Here is a 17,322-nt window from a genome sequence, read left to right on the forward strand (position 1 = left end):
ATTATTATTTTTATTGTCATCATCATTGAAGTAGGCACTGCGCGTGCATAGTCAATGTGTCTGAAGAATCTGCCACTTTCCATCTCCACCTTTGCAGATCTCGTCTTTGTTTTAGACTGAATTTGTGTTCTACGTAATTTAACTTAATATAACTTCACTTATTTAAATTTACTAGGCTTTGACTGGGGATTTCAACTGGGTCCGTCAGCGGCGCGGAATGGCTGTGCTACGGTTTAGCTCCGTCCTCTGCCCAGCGTCAACTCACACCGGGAGCGTTACAGCAGCGGACCGGAGCATGCTCTGGTAGAGAAAGCTGCCTTTTAAAATGAAGTTGCACTGTTAATACAGTAATTACGGCAGCCCAATCAAATCCGAACGAGTGCCTTTAGTCTACAGTAATTAGCCCACTGTAGTAGCAGCACAACTAAACGGCCCGATTTTGTTAACTTGCTCAATTTTGGTTGATTTGGTAATTTTCTTTGATTTTTGTGCTTATCCTCAAGCCTCAAGCCCAATTTCCACTGAGTCCGGCAGCGGCGCGTTACAGCTGCGCCGCGGTCACCGGAGCTGATAGGTAACACTATAATCAATGAGGGTATCTCCACCGGGAACATTGCAGCAGCATGTCAGCAACGTCTCAGCAGCGGCTCCCGCGCCGCAGTGCTATCAATAGGTAGCATTCCTATTTTTGACGGAGCCGTTTCCAACTCGCGACAAGCTCAACAGAGCAGATTGCAGCAGACAGGAAGTCCGACACTGAATCGGCATAATAAAACTTCCGTTTTTCAAAATAAAACAACCCATGCAGCCTCCCGATTGTATTTCAGCAACAAACAGGAATAAAACAGACAGATAAAGACTCCATCTAGCTACGTAGCCTACTGACAGATGGGATAAGCACAAAAATCAAAGAAAATTACCAACGCTGTAACGCTCCCGGTGTGAGTTGACGCTGGGCAGAGGACGGAGCTAAACCGTAGCACAGCCGTTCCGCGCCGCTGACGGACCCAGTGGAAATCCCCAGTCAGTGGAAATTGGGCTTGAGCCTGATGGGGAATTGAACGCTGGTGTATAATTTTCTGCTAATTATGAAGTTTCGCGTCTTTATCAAGCTTCGGGAAATTTGTGCCTGCGGCTTCCAAATGTGTTTCCAAAGCGAATTTCTCAAGCCTCTGCTCTTTTTTTCATTAATTCTCTACATCGTGTAGGCCCAGGCCTAACGAAAAGGAGAGTATTTTGAGACGTCTGTTGATTTAGAACTTTTTAATTTAATTATTTCTGTATCTGCCGACGTTGATTGATAAACCGGTGGCCTTCATGACTGATCAAAGCGAAGCAGCATGGCTCCAACAAATAAATCAGGTCTGTTTAAGGATTTTCATATACCAAAAAGACTATTTCGTTAGTAGGCTTATTCTTTGGATTTTTTTATTCCATCAGTAGGCTAATCCCAATGTTTTTTCATGGAAACTTTGAGTCGGGCTACATGCCATTACCGCCATTCAGTCATTTTAGGCTATAGCCTACTGTTATTTTTAAAAACACACAATGGTCTATCTGTTCAAACAGTCATTTTTTTTGCCACAACTCAACTTAGTCCGAAACAGTAGCTAAATGGCCAAACACAAGAACACCAAGCACAACGCATGGGGATTTATTTCCAATGCTCTGACAACGCATGGATTTTTTAAAATGCCGCATCAACTTATCCATTCAAACACAAGGCATGGTTCACAAACAAAAGGTTATAAAAAAGGTTAAAAAAAAAATCACAGCTGATTGGTGAAGTTATTGCAAATCATATCAGTGTTACAACCCCCCCCCCCCGCCCCCTCCTATTTTTTTTTCTCTTCGGATCTGCATCGATCTCATTTTTGACCTTATGAGAGCCGAATTGACGGAAATCCGTCATAGCGACAGAAAACTTTAATCCATGTTGTACTGATAATAACCACAAATTACTCTGATCAATGCCGACTTCATTGCTTACAAGTGAGAGAAACTCATCCTTGGCTTAAGACCAGTGTATATGATCATGGCTATGGCGTAACCTAACCCTAACCACCAACAGCTGCCTCCCACCCCCCGGCTGGCTACTTATGGTGCTTTTCCACTACACAGTTCCAGCACGACTCGCCTCGCCTCGACTCGGTTTTTTTTGTGTTTCTACTAGGGATAGTACCTGGTACCTGGTACTTTTTTAGTACCTGCTCTGCTGAGGTTCCAAGCGAGCTGAGCCGATACTAAATGTGATGTCAACAGACTGGCCACTGATTGGTCAGAAGAGTTGTCACTGGAAGAGTCAGGAGCCATCCCACACAAGAATCAAACCCGGCATTTTTAAATACCGGCAACAGCGTTACAGCCATACGGCTCAGTGTTGTTGCTTTGTGTGTGACAAAAGCCACATACAGCAGCAAGTACACCATCGCCTCCATGTCCTCCATTGTTTATGTGTTTGTGTCGCGTATAAAATGAAGTCACGGCAGTTTCGCAGAGCCGTTCCATGACGACCCCGCCCACGTTGAGTAGGTACCTTTTTTGTAACAGAAAAGGTTGTTCCTGGAACCGAGCTGAGTTGTGCTGGAACTGTGTAGTGGAAAAGTGCCATTATTTATTATGGCTGGCTAGTTTGTGCCTGAACTGCTGTTCATATCGCTCCACTGACTTCCCGTTGCTGCCCGCATCAAATTCAAAACCCTGACACTCACTTACAAAACAACAGCTAAAACAGCTCCAGCCTACCTGAAGTCCCTCCCCTAATAAATGGCACCTGGTACCAACACTGCAACTCTCTAGACAGACTCTTTTCTCTCTCTCTCTCTCTCTCTCTAACCGTAACCCCTACCCTAACCCTGTACAAAAAAGTTAAAACATAGCTTTTTTTTAAACACCTCTGCACACAGTGAACCAAAATGAAAAGAAAAAAAAATCAATGAATTGCTTTCACTAAATGCACTGCCTGTTGGCACTAATGGACTTGAACTTAGCTTCATGGCACGTCCTCACATTGTTCTCTCTGCCTAGACCCTTGCTCTGCTCTTGGCAGTGCTTTTTTAATGTTTTTGTTAAACCTGCATTTTTTTTATTGCTATAGTTATTGTGCTTTGATACATTAGAATGTCCACCATAGTAAATGTATAATAAATATGGCAAATTGAAAACCAAAAGCAAACTACTTACAAGCCAGAAAAAAAGTTAAACAGCACCATTGACTGTTATGTGAGACTGAAAAAAGATGAAGAGGCCAGTAACCTCAAAGAATAAGTGTAAGTTTCAGTTTCAGTTTCTCATCCTATTTTGAATTTTTACTTGACTACATCTCATATTTTAGCATCTTCCTTGTGCACATAGTGTGACAATTGTGCACATGGTGTGAAAAATGTGAATAAAAAATGTGAGGTACCCACATTCTTTATTCATAATCACCAGGTTGAGTATGAGAAATGACAGTGTACATGTTTTCTATGCTAAGAATGTGTCTTTAAACTTGCACATTACCTCTCAAAAACAGCACATACATCCTGTTCCTCTTTATGTGTAATTTCCTGTCAGTTTGACAGAAGTGTATTTCATGAAAACCACACCTTCTTTTGCCTTCGCTTGTATCATATTAGTGTTATACGCTGTGGCATGGGGTCTGTGGTGGAGATTTTGCTTTGGGTCTGGATTGCTCTAGAATCTGGGGTGAATTCTGACTCGCTGCCAGAAATCACCGATCAAGGGTTTATTGATGAATGTGTAAAGGCACACAACGAGGCGAGGTCATCTGTCAATCCACCTGCAAGTGACATGCTGTACATGGTAAGCAAGACGGGTAGACAAAATAATGTAAACAGCAGATGGGAAAGGACTAACATAACAACGTTTGCAGTTATGTTTACAAAAAAATATATATTGCCTTTAGATAAAGTGATTATTTTGTTAGTTCTGTTGATTTTTGAAGATACAGCAGGCTTGAGATTGTAGGTTGCAGAGGGGACCATCCAGGCAATCAATGCTAATGAAGTGTGCTAAAACAAAAAGAGCATGCCTGGTCAGTGAAGCAGATGTTTAAAGGGTCAGATCCCCCAAATTACAAAACAAATGTTTCTAGTATGTAGCTATGCTGATAGCATTGGTTTTATTTGTCCAGGCTTTGATATATCTGTCTTTGCTTTCACCCATAAGACATGGTTACACCAGAGTTTTTTTTAAGTTTACCATCTGATCAAGTCAATCTTGACTTTGCATTATGTTCCACTTTGATGAACTCTGACACCTGAATTCACCTCGTTGACCAATGACTGGATGGCATGGATTTTAAACAGTCGACGGTACAAATACATCTCTTAAATAAACTGCATGAACTTCCCATAAGCAACAAGCTTGCTTCTGTGACTGATTAGCTCCAGCAAGTTCCTAGCTTTCAGGTTACATCACTGTACTAGTGGCCACAATGGGCCTCAATCACTAATACGTGCAAAGTCTTATTACTTTGCATGAACAATTTCTGTTGGATTCATGGCACGTGCACACAGGCTTCGTTTTCCCCACCTTGCATGTTAGTGAATCAGAATCACTGTAAATTGACAGACCTGGGTCCGCTATTGGTAATTAGTATATTACTACGCCCCCATTTCTCTCTGTTGAAGTGGTACAGCAGTGGAGAGAGCTGTCACTCATTGCAAAGAAAGTTGTGATGGTAAATATGTAGAAAACTTTACTGTTAGTGAAATGCAGTGAAACAGTTTTTGAAGTAGAAACCATGGTTAACATGTCATTGGCACAACTGTTTGGAGCCTGATTGTGAATCCTACAAACCACCTGCATACCTGTAGCATCACTAACATGCAGTATGTCTGTAATATAAACATAACATAAAAAGTTGTGTAGACCTGTGGAACTGATCTAAATAATGATCTACTGCTATGCCGGGTGCATATCGTGTTTCATCTCTGTCCAACAGGCCATGATGTATTGAAAGCACTACTGACCTGGTTACCAGCTGTTACTGTTATTATTGTACTGTCATCTAAAAGTGGGAACTGTACAATTTTAATACATTAATAATTTGATGATGATGTATGGATTATTATTATTAGCAATTTCACACTTTTGAGTGTTGTATATTTAGGCCAAATCATTTTTTAAATAATTGTGGCACACTGTTTACATTCAATAAATATGATATACGATATTGTTTATGATATGCACATACACATGGTCTAAGGCAGTTCTAAGAAACAGAGTGAGAACTAATTCAGGTAAGAACTAGTAGTGATGAATCCTGGATTTGTCTGCATAGTTTAAGCAAGGTGTGTCCAAACTATTCCATAAAGGGCCGTGTGCCTGCAGGTTTTTGTTCCAACCAATCAAGATCACACAATTCGATCAATTAACTGTCTGAAGACTGAGATCAGCTCATTAAATGAGTCAAGTCTGGTGTGCTCCTGCTTGGCTGGAATGAAAACCTGCAACCACATAATCCCCCATATGGAATGGTTTGGACACCCCTGGTTTAAACACAAATTTGTGCGTAAACATTCTTTGTGAATGAGGCCCATGGTAGCTATTAGGACTCTGGGACTATTAGGTCCTGATATGATAGTGCTGAATGGATTCAACACCAACTTTTCCACAGTAACCAGGACACACTTTTTTTGGCATTCTTTCAATACTGCGAATGCCACAAACCTCTATTTTTATATATATTAAACCCCAGTGACATCTCAAAACACGCACAAATAAAACAATCCTGACCTTTTTTTTTTTTTTTTAAAGGAACCTTAATTGAAAAACGTGTGTTTAATATTTTCTGTCTCTGCTCTCTCAGACATGGGATGAAGGCTTGGCCATTACTGCAAGAGCATGGGCAAGGAAGTGTGTATTTAAACACAACATCTACCTTCGAGATGCCCCTCGTATGCACCCTCACTTCTCTTCTGTAGGAGAGAACATATGGGCAGGCTACCCGCCATATCCTTTTGATGCAAGGAAAGCAATAATTGATAAGTGGGTGGGTGAAAAACAAGTCTACAACTATCAAGGAAACACTTGCTCAGGTGTCTGTGGCCACTATACACAGGTGTGTACACCTTTTCTCTAAATATACTATGATTATGTGCTTGTGCTAGTTTTCACTTGTGTTCAAATGTCTTGAAGCCAAAAAAACTGATGAACAGCAATGAAGTCTGTATGGAAATTGATTTTGCATTAAGCAACTTAACCTTTCTGTTGTCTACAGGCTGTATGGGCGAGCAGCTTCAAGGTTGGTTGTGCTGCCCAGCTGTGCCCGAATGGTGTCAAAGAAACCAACTTTGCCACTGAAGAGGGTGTCATTTTTGTATGCAACTACGCTACAGGGTAAGTTACTCACATCTACAAGTGTAAGACAGAAACCTGCATGTTTACAATGGAAAAGGCTTCAAAAAATCAGTCCTACATACAACATCCTGTAGAGTGGTAATGCAAATACTCACTTGCATACCAAATGTGAGTCAATGCACAGCTGAAAATAGTCCCCAACAAATGGGTCATTTCCTCTTATTGAGTAGTTTTCTAGTTTTCACAGTAACCTACTGTTTTAGGGAATTATTGAGGATTCACTAAACAAAGACTGCATTTATAAATTTGCAATTTCTCAATTGGAAAGATCAGAAACTATTGAGACAAATTGGTTTTGGTTTTTTCGTGGGATTTGCGAATAGTAAGAAAAACAGGAAAATGCAAGCTGTATTCTTTAACCTTCATTTTTAGATCACTACATCTCAAAGCAAACAATGTGACAGATGTAGGCTATACCTTAACTTCTCACACTTAAAACATTTGAGAAAACAAGCAGTAAGGAGATAAGAAGGCAGGAGTTTAAGGGAATGATGTTCCAGAATGAACAAACATTTGCTGCCTACAAAATGTGATTTAACTTGGATGATGGTTCCTCCTGCAGGGGTAATGTGAATGGTCGGCGGCCATATGAAACTCAAGGGGCAGCATGTTCTAAGTGTGAAGGCTCCTGTGTGAACAAGCTTTGCCGTGAGTATTCAGTTCCCCTTTTCTTATTAACCATGTCCTGATTTACGTAAGTCAAGGCTTGCCCAAGAGTCAACAACCATGCTAGCAGCTCTGTAGGACAGGAATCAAGCTTAAGGCATATGGTGGCATGCTAACATGTTCACTATGACAATGCAAGCTTGTTGATGTTGAGCGTGTTAGCATGCAAACATTTGCTAACTAGCACTAAACACAAAATACAACAGAGGCTGATGAGAATACCAAAAATTAAGTTTGATTTGACACTTTAAAACAGATAGTAGCACTTGATGAAAAGTCAGGAGATCAAAGTCATTATAATTAATTTGTGTGAGCCAAATTTAACCACAATCCATCTAACAGACATTCCAATGAAGAACTAAAATCTGTGTTTTTATGTCCTTGCAGGTAGCCAAAAACGGGATTCACAGAAAAGTAAGTGTCAAAGCACTCAAGCCAGAAAAGAGCAGAGATGCTTCCCTTAAAACGTAGTAGTAGCTACTAGTGTGAAGCAACTTGTTAGTGAAGAAATTAGCAATATATTCCATTGGATTAATCATAGGTAAAGGACCAGCGTGTAAGATTTAGTGGCATCTAGTGGATAAATTGCACATTGCAACCAACTGCATATCCTTCCCAATCCTCTTCCAAGTTTATAGGAGCATCTATGGTGGCAGTAAAACTTGTGAATGGTCCTCTTTAGAGCCACTGTTTGGTTTGTCTGTTGTGGGCTACTGTAGAAACATGGAGGGCTCTGTGGAAACGGACCTGCTCCATATGTAGGTGTAAATGGCAGATTTTAAGGTTAAAAACAGCCCACAACATTATTCTCAGGTGATTATACACTAATTAATTCAAACATTATGAATATTAGAATCTATTTCTGCCAAAGTATTTCCACTAGATGCCACCAAATTCTACACACTACACCTTAAAACTAAATGATGTAGAATTGCTTACTAATGTGGAAAAAAACTCAATCTGCCATCCTTTGTGTTTCCAGGTTACAAATGGTCCCCAGATTGGGACCGCTCTGAAGCTGCCCCGGAGAACCACGCGGCCAGCTCCAACTATGTGGCTGTTCTGGTCGCTCGGCCCATTGCTCTGATTTGCACTTTTATTGCAGCATATGTAGTCCACTACTTTTACCCAGATATGTTCTGCTATGAATAGTCCTCTTGTGATGAACTGATGAATATTCAGCCAGAGTTGAGATGAGGATGCTATTTTATAAACGCCAAACTTAAAGCAGTTTATTTTAGGTCCCAACAGAGCTGTGCATAAATTGCCAAAAAAGTACATATTAATGAACAAAATTGAGTCCAAAATGATTTTTCCTAATCTACACAGGAACTAATCTGATCTGTTATATGTGTTACATTACAACCTAAAGCAACCTGCAACCTATTCTAATGTGTTATATATAAACACTTTATTCTGCCGTTTTGGATGTGTCACACCACAAGCCGAACAGGAAACCACATGGTTCAGAGGTTTGCACACTCAAAATAAGACGTTTCATTTTACTGCCAGCGTACATGTACAGTGCCTATAAGCAGTTAAGCTGCAAAAATCTATATATTTACATAGACAAATGGAAGACAACCACACATAAGCTCCAGTATTTTCACTATAAAGACCAAAACGTTTCAACCATGCTTTGTCTTTCTGAATGTATAGTCAAAACATTCTTATATAATAAATTTATGCTATTGCTATAACCAATACCTAGATGTTGGCTTTTATTCAGTTTCCACCTAAATATATGTATATACACAAATTGGTCACATGACTATACATGATGTGAAAGGTTTGATTCATAGTGACGAACAGAAAATATCCGCCCAGCTGTGCCTCTACAAGAGACATGTCCAAATATTCTATAAAGGGTTCATCGTGTGGTTGTAGGTTGTATTCCAAACAAGCAGGCCTATTGAATTGATTGATTGGAATAAAAACCTGCATGCAGACTGCCCTTCATGGAATAGTTTGGACATGCCTGCTCTAGAATAAAGCTGCCGGTCAAAATGTGGTAATTACCATAAGAGATGATGGTCATCAGTACAAAAATAATGTCCAGGTTTTTGAAAAATTGACTTTTCATTTAATTTCACAATCCCATTTTACTAAGTTTGCCTCCTCCTGAATACACATCTTAACAGAAGAGAAAATATATCTTGAAACATATAAATATTGACCATTCAAAATGTGGACAATAGTTAGCAGAGAACAAATGAGGCAGACAAGAGGAGAATGTATTGCATCACTAAGCGGTGGTCAGTTGAGTCTCCAGACAGATGATGATACACAGGAGAATATAATCAGGAAATCCTCACTATAACAAAAGTAGTTCAATAAAAAGTTCATCTTGATCCAAGAACACACACACACACACACGTCTTCTCTCTGTGTGTCTCTCTGTCCCATATGACTGTCCAGCACATACCATATCACATGGTACACATTACAACAGCAGTCTGTGGTTAGCCTTTGTTTTTTGTTTTGCTCTTTTTCTTTTTGTCGCTGGTGCTGTTTGTGGGAGGAGCTGGGTTCACTGGTGGAGCCCCCAGTTTCTTTGTTTTGGCTTTTTTCACTTTGTCCTTGATGGCTTCGATGTCGAGTTTACCTTCAGCAGGAGCTGTAAGAAAAAGAAAAAAAAAGTTAGATGCGTATTTGCAGTGCGGAGACTAAGACATACAGTATGTGCTTTGTTCTCAGATGAGTGCTTCTTCTTTTTATTTCTACCTTTAACGGTCTTCTTCATTAATGGCTTCTCTTTAGGAGGAATGAATGCTTTGTTTCGCTCTTCCTGCTTTTTAGTCAGTGCCTCCACTTGTTTCACCTGAGGAAGAGGAATTAATCAGTCACACATTTCACATATAATACACACACACACAAACTGGTAAAGGGAGAGTTGCATCATAATGTGTGTGTGTGCAGTAATCCAGAGACTCAGCTGGTTTAGGAAGTTTAGACCAGCAGGAGATTAATGCACTTATAGAGCTCACCTTGATCTCTTCCATCCTCTTCCTCTTTTTCACACTCTCACGCAGGAAGAACTCTCCTGTGGCCAGCTCTTTGTCAACCTGTGAAGAAGAAGAAGTAGAATCAATGTTAACATTTTTATTAAAATACAACTTGTACAATGTAGGTTTTTCGATCAGTTTACATAAAGCTCAAAGTGTGTATTATAATGAACTTTAAAATACCCGGTGCAGCATTTCAAAATAAAACGCAAGGTGTGAGCAAACCATCTTTAACTTCTAAACCAGGTTCACTTCACTGCGTTCTGATTGGCGCGTACAGATTTTTCAAACGTCTCCTCACCTGGCTCTCTGGCTGCTGTGGAGGGAACGGCGTGTACTCCTTCTTCACGCTCTTCTTCTTGGGCTCCTTGCGCTTGGTCAGGTTCTTGTGGCGGAACTTGGGCAAGAAGCGCTCCCAGCTCTGCACCCGCAGGTCGGGGTCTTTGGAAAGCTCCCGTTTGATCATCAGAGTCTGACGGTTCCAAGCAGTCAAGAGAATTCAGATGGGAGCAAATCAGAAAAGGATTGATGAAAATTAGGATGTTCCATTAAACACTGTGTCATCTGCACCAACTTAAGGGTTAGGGTTAGGGTTAGCCCTATTACACCGGCCAACACTCTGCCCTGCTTTGGTGAACCGGCATTGCTACCAGGAATAAAAGTTAAATCAAGAATACTTGTATTTAAACGTCATTCAACAGACCGACCAGAAAACAAGGAAGATGGAGAGAATTTCTGGCCAGATAACTTACCTGTATCTTAGGAAGAAGCACCAAAATAGCTCAGTTGACTTTAAACTAATATGTCCTTATGTACATATCTTCTATTGCACTGCACCATTTAAAGTGTATTTGTTACCTTGTGTTATCTCTTATTTTTACAGAAGTGTAGTGCCCATTCTCCAATCCCCCCCCCCCCTTCCATTATTATACTATATTATCATTATATCAGTGGTATAAAATGATCTTCAAATGACAATTATGTCACTTATCACAATTATTTCTGAGACAATATATCGTCCAACGAAAGTAATTATCAAAGCAGGCCGGTTCCTAACATTAATAACTGTGGCATGGCTGTGTACTGGGTGTACTAGTCACAACGTCGATGAGATCTTTCATTTTGGATCATCTAGGACTGTTCACGCCCTCAGCTTCAGGTTGAGCCAGCCTTGGCTTATAAACCCAAAGAGATTTTAAATCAGTCAGGAGATCTTGAACAAGGATGGAAAACTCTTCACTGGGCGTGAATTCAGCCTGTTTCAATATTTTTAAATGCATCAGTGGAGCGAGGCCTGGCAGAACAACTCCTACAGGATGAGGTTCCTGAACATACCTTTATGTTGTAGATGGGGTGGATGTTTTTCATTGTGTCCATGACCACTTTGCGCACCTAGACAATAGTGACAAAGACATAAATAATCAATTAAATAACGCTTCTACATCCTCTGTACTTTGTGTAAAATGCTTTTTCTGGTTTTGAGTTTTCAGGTTGAATTCAGAGTCAGTATTTACTGAAACACAACAGCAGTGTGGTTCTTTATTCTATTTTCTGTTGCTGGGTCCTGCTACTGCAACCACAAAGATTTCCCAATAGTGATCATTATCTGGATCTTGGCACGGTTTAATTGAACATAAGGGGATTTTGGTTGCACCAAACAAACACGACACATGTTCACACACACACACACACACACAATGAACAAACAAGGATGGGTTCAAATTTCATGTGAGGTGTTAGATAAACACACCCATGTGCTCAGGGCAAACACGTTTGATCTTATAAGCTGAATTGGATCTTTGAGGTTCAGCTCTTTTAAAAAAGAATAATCTGGAACATTTCATCTGAATAAAATCTCAACTCTTTCCACACTACACACACCTGTGGCTTTGTTCTTACCTCCTTCAGGCCGTTGTAGGGCCCCAGGGCCGACACCGTGTTCCCCTGCACCATCACATAGCAGTTGGTCAACAATTCTAACGCCTGGACAGGAGAGCAAAGTAAAACATTTCGTTTGTGGCTTCAACAGTGTCCTTATATTGATGAGCAGATGCAGTCATATGAGAAAGTACGCTGCCACCTAGTGACATTTCTCCCAAAATGCAGTGTTTTGATTACAAACCTACAAACTTCAGCTCACTGTATCTCAACTTCTCCTATTGAGTAGAAAACAACATACTAAAAAGAGTTTAAAGGGGTACTGCACAGTAAAATGTTTTTTGAGCCGTTTATATTGACACTGACACCAAATTTATGAAAACAATAATAAATAAATCATTAGTGACTATGAAAAGATAATACTATCTCAGAGGTAACTGCTGCTGCTTCCCTGTTGGTATGAGCCGTGTCACATGAAAGCTGGCAGGACTCACTTTTAGGGTGGAGCCTTTGGGGCCGATCAGCCGCTGCCTCCGCTTCACAAAGCGCTCCCTGTTCCTCACCAGGGTCCCGATCTTGATGATGTCACAGGCCACGTCGTCCTGTAATATCCGCACGGCCTGGAAGCGAAAAACGCCCAATCAGAAATCAGCATCGCTCGACCGTAACCCTTCCTCTAACCTGACTGCAGCTTCCTGGTTACCTGTTCAAACGGCACACTCCTGGCAAGCAACTTGATGAGGTCTCTGGCTCTCATGATGGCGTAGGGGTCGAAGGTTTTCTTCGTGGTGCAAACGCTCATGCTGCCCTCGATCAGGTCCAGAGAGACTTTGACGTTCTGAGAGAAAGATAATCCACTTTATACAAGAGGGTAACCACATCCTGTCCCTCTTTTCCTTCAGCTCAAAGCAGCGACAATGTTATCAATTCTAAAACTCTCTTCAAAATGACTGTAACTAAAAATAATGACATGACAGGGGTCGACAATATAAATGGCCCGGTGGCCCGACGTACTTTTAAAACCGTCAGGGCCACCAGAACGCTCCAACCACTGGCCCGATGGGGCCAGTAAAAATAATGCTCTTGATTAAAAAAAAAACAAACAAAAGAAAAACAAGTAAAAAAAAAAATCTAACTAATTAATTCCCCGTGGTTCCAATGTTTTGCGATGATTTCTGTTACCCGCTAATACCGGGGGGGGGGGGGGGGGGGAGTGATCTCGCTGATGGAGACACACGCGGTGTGCACGGAGGAGAGGGACTGTGTGTGAGCTATGTGAGAGACGCGTGAGTGACAGAGAGACGCAGGGAGAGCAGAGAAAGGAAATACAGCTTAACGAATACGATGAGTATTTTTTAATTAGCGTTAAAAAATAATTAATAACGAAACGCAATATGTGGCGACCGGTGTTCAATCTGTGGCGCACCGCCACGAATTAGTCTATGTGTGGGAAACACTGCATTGCTGTGTAAGTACGGAGAAAATAACGTCCTCATAACGACGGACTCGCTTGAAAACGCAGACGTGCAAGCACACGTGTCCCATTTGTTTACATCGGTGTTTCAAATAAAAATTCTATTTTTGTATCATGGATTATTGTGATGCAATTATTTTAACAGGCAATTAACGATAGACACTTGCTTTATAGAAATGTAGAGTGGCTAGTTTTATATATTTACAAAGGATGAGCAGTAAAAATTATTTTTTTATTTCTTGCTTGTTTATTTGAGGAGTTCTCCACTCTACAAGGGCCATGTAGCAGAGCGGGCTACTGGCTTTGACCCTCATGAAAAGAGCATGGCACACCAAAACTGCTTTAAAAAGAAGAAGGCAGAGAATGTAACATCTCCTGTGTTAGCTTGTGTGCATGTCTATAGGGATCTATACCTGACGTTGACCTGGGCCAGTGGTTACAATAGTCGGGCCAGTGGCAAATTTTCCTTATTGTCTACCCCTGCATGATTAGTAGCTATATTTTTGTCAAAATAATGACTAAATAGAAGACTAAAGACTAAATAAAAATGATTTGCTAAATAACAACACATTTGTGAACGAATATGCAATATATTTACTGTACTAACTTATAAAGTAAAATTATATTAAATATTAAAGAAACATGCAACAGTCGGTAGGGCTGGGAAATATGACAAAAATCTCATATCCCAATATAATTCATTTTATATCCTGATAATGATATACACTCCAATATAGGTCATTTCATACCCCGATATCTATTCTAATATAGTAACTGTTAGAGTCATTTAACAATGTAATCCTCACAAAAGATGGACAGACTCCAAAGGATGAAAAACGATATAAACATTAGAGCAAAATATAAAACGGTAGATGTTTTTCTGGCGTCACACAATATGTATCGTCATATTGCACAGGCATAGCAACATACTTAGCAACAGAGACTACTAACGGACAAGCATATGTGTTCTGTGTGACAACGTTCAGGGCAGTTGAAGCAGTGGCTTTTAAAATAGATCTGATAACATAACAATATATAAATAATTGAAAATCACTAAAAGCATAATATGTTCTCTTTAATACAGCTATACAAATGCAATACAATTAGCTGCCCAGCAGATGCCGCCATTCTGCCAGTATTAAATGCTTGATAAATCATTTTTACAGTCTTTCTACAAGTTCTGTGTCACATATGTTAATCTACATAAATAAACAAAACCTAGTTTCTTCATCTATCAACAGAGCTTTTCCCCTCCTGGCTCAGTCAACTTACTGCCTCTCCTAAAGCCTTTTCCACCAGCGGCCAGCACTCCTTCAGGTAGGCTTCTCTGTATTTGGGGAAGAGGGTGGCAAAGCTGCTCTCCTCCAGCAGACCACGGGGGTTGTCATCTTTGGTGAACTGTGGCTCTTTCCAGCCATCAGGAACAGTCAGGAGATCAGACTCATTATCTGCAGGATACAAACATCATCATTATGGATGTTTTTTGTGTAGCTTAGACTGTTTTCCACTGTTCATATTGGATACATTAAAACAGAGAGAATGTTGAGTACACTAATGTATCTCACTTATCTGGCTAAGTTACTTAAGTGCTGTATTTAAGTAGAATTTACAGGTACTTGTATTTTCATTTTCATGCTACTTCAGACAGCTTAGGTTACTTTTCAGATGAAGATTTGACACAATGGATAATATAACAAGCTTTTAAAATACAACACATTGTTAAAGATGGGACCTTTTGACATCTTACAAAAAGCAGTGTGTAGTCAGGCTCACATTTCAGATGTTTATGAGTTAACAACTCTGTCAAACAGTGATGTTTCTCACTAAACATCTCGCATGGTTTCATTTCAATAAATGTTCAAATGATCCAATATTTCAGCAAAAATCAAAGATTAGAGAAAAAGTCCAAAAACTGAAAACATACATGTATCAGAACTTTGTTTTTTCTTCTTTCCTCTCCCATTAATCATCTCACCAGCCCTCACATTTATCTGCTGCCCCTTTGGAGGGGCCCCACCCCTAGGTTGGGAACCACTGGACTAAACTAGCTAACTGTATATAAAGTAGTGTAAACTAGCTACCTGTATATAAAGTAGTGTAAACTAGCTAACTGTATATAAAGTAGTGTAAACTAGCTAACTGTATATAAAGTAGTATAAACTAGCTAACTGTATATAAAGTAGTGTAAACTAGCTAACTGTATATAAAGTAGTATAAACTAGCTAACTGTATATAAAGTAGTGTAACTAGCTAACTGTATATAAAGTAGTATGAACTAGCTAACTGTACATAAAGTAGTATGAACTAGCTAACTGTATATAAAGTAGTATAAACTAGCTAACTGTATATAAAGTAGTGTGAACTAGCTAACTGTATATAAAGTAGTATAAACTAGCTCCACCTCCAGCAGCTACAACAGTAACATGCTGCTCTAACACTGATGCTTCACTATTAATAATCTAATGATGTTATATATAATAATATATCACTACTTTTACTGTAATACTTCATACTACATCACTAATAATACTGCAGCAATTTTACTGTAATACTGCATACTACATCACTAATAATATGGCAGTACTTTTACTGTAATACTGCATACTACATCACTCAATGCTGTAGTACTTTTACTGTAATACTGCATACTATATCACTCATAATACTGCAGTACCTTTACTGTGATACTACATACTACATCACTCATAATACTGCAGTACTTTTACTGTAATACTGCATACTACATCACTCATAATACTGCAGTACTTTTACTGTAATATTTTAACTACATAGTACTACGTGTACTTTTACATAGCAAGGCAACATTAACTCGAACTAGAAACGGAGGTAGCTTGAAGAGAAGCCAGCAGAAGAGCAGAGGGGGAATCTATGTAAGAATAAACAAACTGTTTACAACACAGCACACTAGCTAACGTGGCTTCATGCTAATCCATGCGTGCCTAGCTGCTGACATGTAAACAAGCACATAAAACTCAACTCTGCTTCACACTCAGTGAGCCCGAGTGTCCGCTGACCTGGTTTAATTCTACAGTGTCCATAATTTACCTTGGTTTTTCGTCTTTTTCGATTTTTTCCCAGTTTGAGCTTCACTCATGCCGTCTCCCGTCATAGAGGACGCCATTATTAAACACGAGCGGAAGTGACGTAGCTCTTTCCTCTCATGTGTCCAGTTCCTCCGTTAAACTTTTTTTTAAAGCAGTTTATATGTATGAAACGTACACAACCCTATTCATTATGGATACATATAACAACTATAAAGAAGAGTAAATGTACCTATTACAGTTATAAATTAACGCTATGGGGATCAAAACAGTTTTAATTGCTTTTTGTTTTAGGGAGTATTGAGTTGAATAAATGTAGGCCTATTGTTTGACCTCTATGCTAAATTCACTGAGGCATAGTTTCTTACCTCTGAATTTACATTTATGCACATTATGAATGTGTCTATTATAATAAGATTTATCATGAAAATCAGTGTTTTTCTGTATTATTATTTTCCATGAGACCCTCATTAGGCATTATTTTGATGAAAGCTTATGCCCAACGTTTGCTCCACCTGTTGTTTTTTCCCAGGATCCCCAAGATAGTTGCTTTTGTATTGTTGAAGTGTATGAAACCCATAACCAGTAGGCTAGTACTCATACATTCTGTCATTGTGTTACTGATAGATGGAATTACATTAAGAATAAATGATTCCCCTTTTTGTTACCAGGTGTCTCCCTGGAACACCCTAAAGGACACCTCCAGACGCCACTTTGAGTACCACTGCTTTAATTTACCTAAATTAATTAGACAACACCCTTCAACTTGATCTTCAGAAAAGGATCTTTGTAATCCTCCTTTAGCCCCAACACAGGTCAATAAATTTATCAAGTCCTCGGAACAGATGGTTTACCATCTGAATTTCATAAA

General features: G+C 39.7%; 2 protein-coding genes across 2 annotated transcripts; one reads left to right on the forward strand and one right to left on the reverse strand.

The window, feature by feature from the left end:
- The first annotated feature begins 3,596 nt into the window (after positions 1 to 3,596).
- On the forward strand, positions 3,597 to 8,680 carry glipr1a (GLI pathogenesis-related 1a). Its single transcript, XM_053314212.1, has 6 exons — positions 3,597 to 3,804; positions 5,816 to 6,067; positions 6,227 to 6,345; positions 6,929 to 7,014; positions 7,420 to 7,446; positions 8,015 to 8,680. The coding sequence occupies exons 1-6, from the start codon at positions 3,634 to 3,636 to the stop codon at positions 8,182 to 8,184; spliced, it is 825 nt and encodes a 274-aa protein (XP_053170187.1). The 5' UTR covers positions 3,597 to 3,633; the 3' UTR covers positions 8,185 to 8,680.
- A 350-nt stretch (positions 8,681 to 9,030) lies between these two features.
- Positions 9,031 to 16,533, reverse strand: krr1 (KRR1 small subunit processome component homolog). The gene is made up of 10 exons (XM_053314022.1): positions 16,456 to 16,533; positions 14,662 to 14,837; positions 12,619 to 12,753; positions 12,410 to 12,535; positions 11,937 to 12,020; positions 11,373 to 11,429; positions 10,339 to 10,509; positions 10,020 to 10,097; positions 9,757 to 9,853; positions 9,031 to 9,649 (listed from the first exon to the last, which is right to left on the reverse strand). The coding sequence occupies exons 1-10, from the start codon at positions 16,529 to 16,531 to the stop codon at positions 9,495 to 9,497; spliced, it is 1,155 nt and encodes a 384-aa protein (XP_053169997.1). The 5' UTR covers positions 16,532 to 16,533; the 3' UTR covers positions 9,031 to 9,494.
- Between the last annotated feature and the right edge of the window lie 789 nt (positions 16,534 to 17,322).

This window comes from Scomber japonicus, chromosome 23 (assembly GCF_027409825.1).
Source record: "Scomber japonicus isolate fScoJap1 chromosome 23, fScoJap1.pri, whole genome shotgun sequence".
Classification (NCBI taxonomy): Eukaryota; Metazoa; Chordata; class Actinopteri; order Scombriformes; family Scombridae; genus Scomber; species Scomber japonicus.

What these genes read in the sequence shown, in the direction of transcription:
- glipr1a (XM_053314212.1), top strand. Translation starts at nt 3,634, where the DNA reads ATGGGGTCTGTGGTGGAGATTTTGCTTTGGGTCTGGATTGCTCTAGAA. An exon ending in TCTGTGGCCACTATACACAG is followed by an intron (nt 6,068 to 6,226) that starts GTGTGTACACCT and finishes TGTTGTCTACAG; the next exon opens with GCTGTATGGGCGAGCAGCTT. An exon ending in AAAACGGGATTCACAGAAAA is followed by an intron (nt 7,447 to 8,014) that starts GTAAGTGTCAAA and finishes TTGTGTTTCCAG; the next exon opens with GTTACAAATGGTCCCCAGAT.
- krr1 (XM_053314022.1), bottom strand. Translation starts at nt 16,531, where the DNA reads ATGGCGTCCTCTATGACGGGAGACGGCATGAGTGAAGCTCAAACTGGG. An exon ending in AAAAGGCTTTAGGAGAGGCA is followed by an intron (nt 12,754 to 14,661) that starts GTAAGTTGACTG and finishes TCTTTCTCTCAG; the next exon opens with AACGTCAAAGTCTCTCTGGA. An exon ending in CCAAAGGCTCCACCCTAAAA is followed by an intron (nt 12,021 to 12,409) that starts GTGAGTCCTGCC and finishes TCTCCTGTCCAG; the next exon opens with GCGTTAGAATTGTTGACCAA.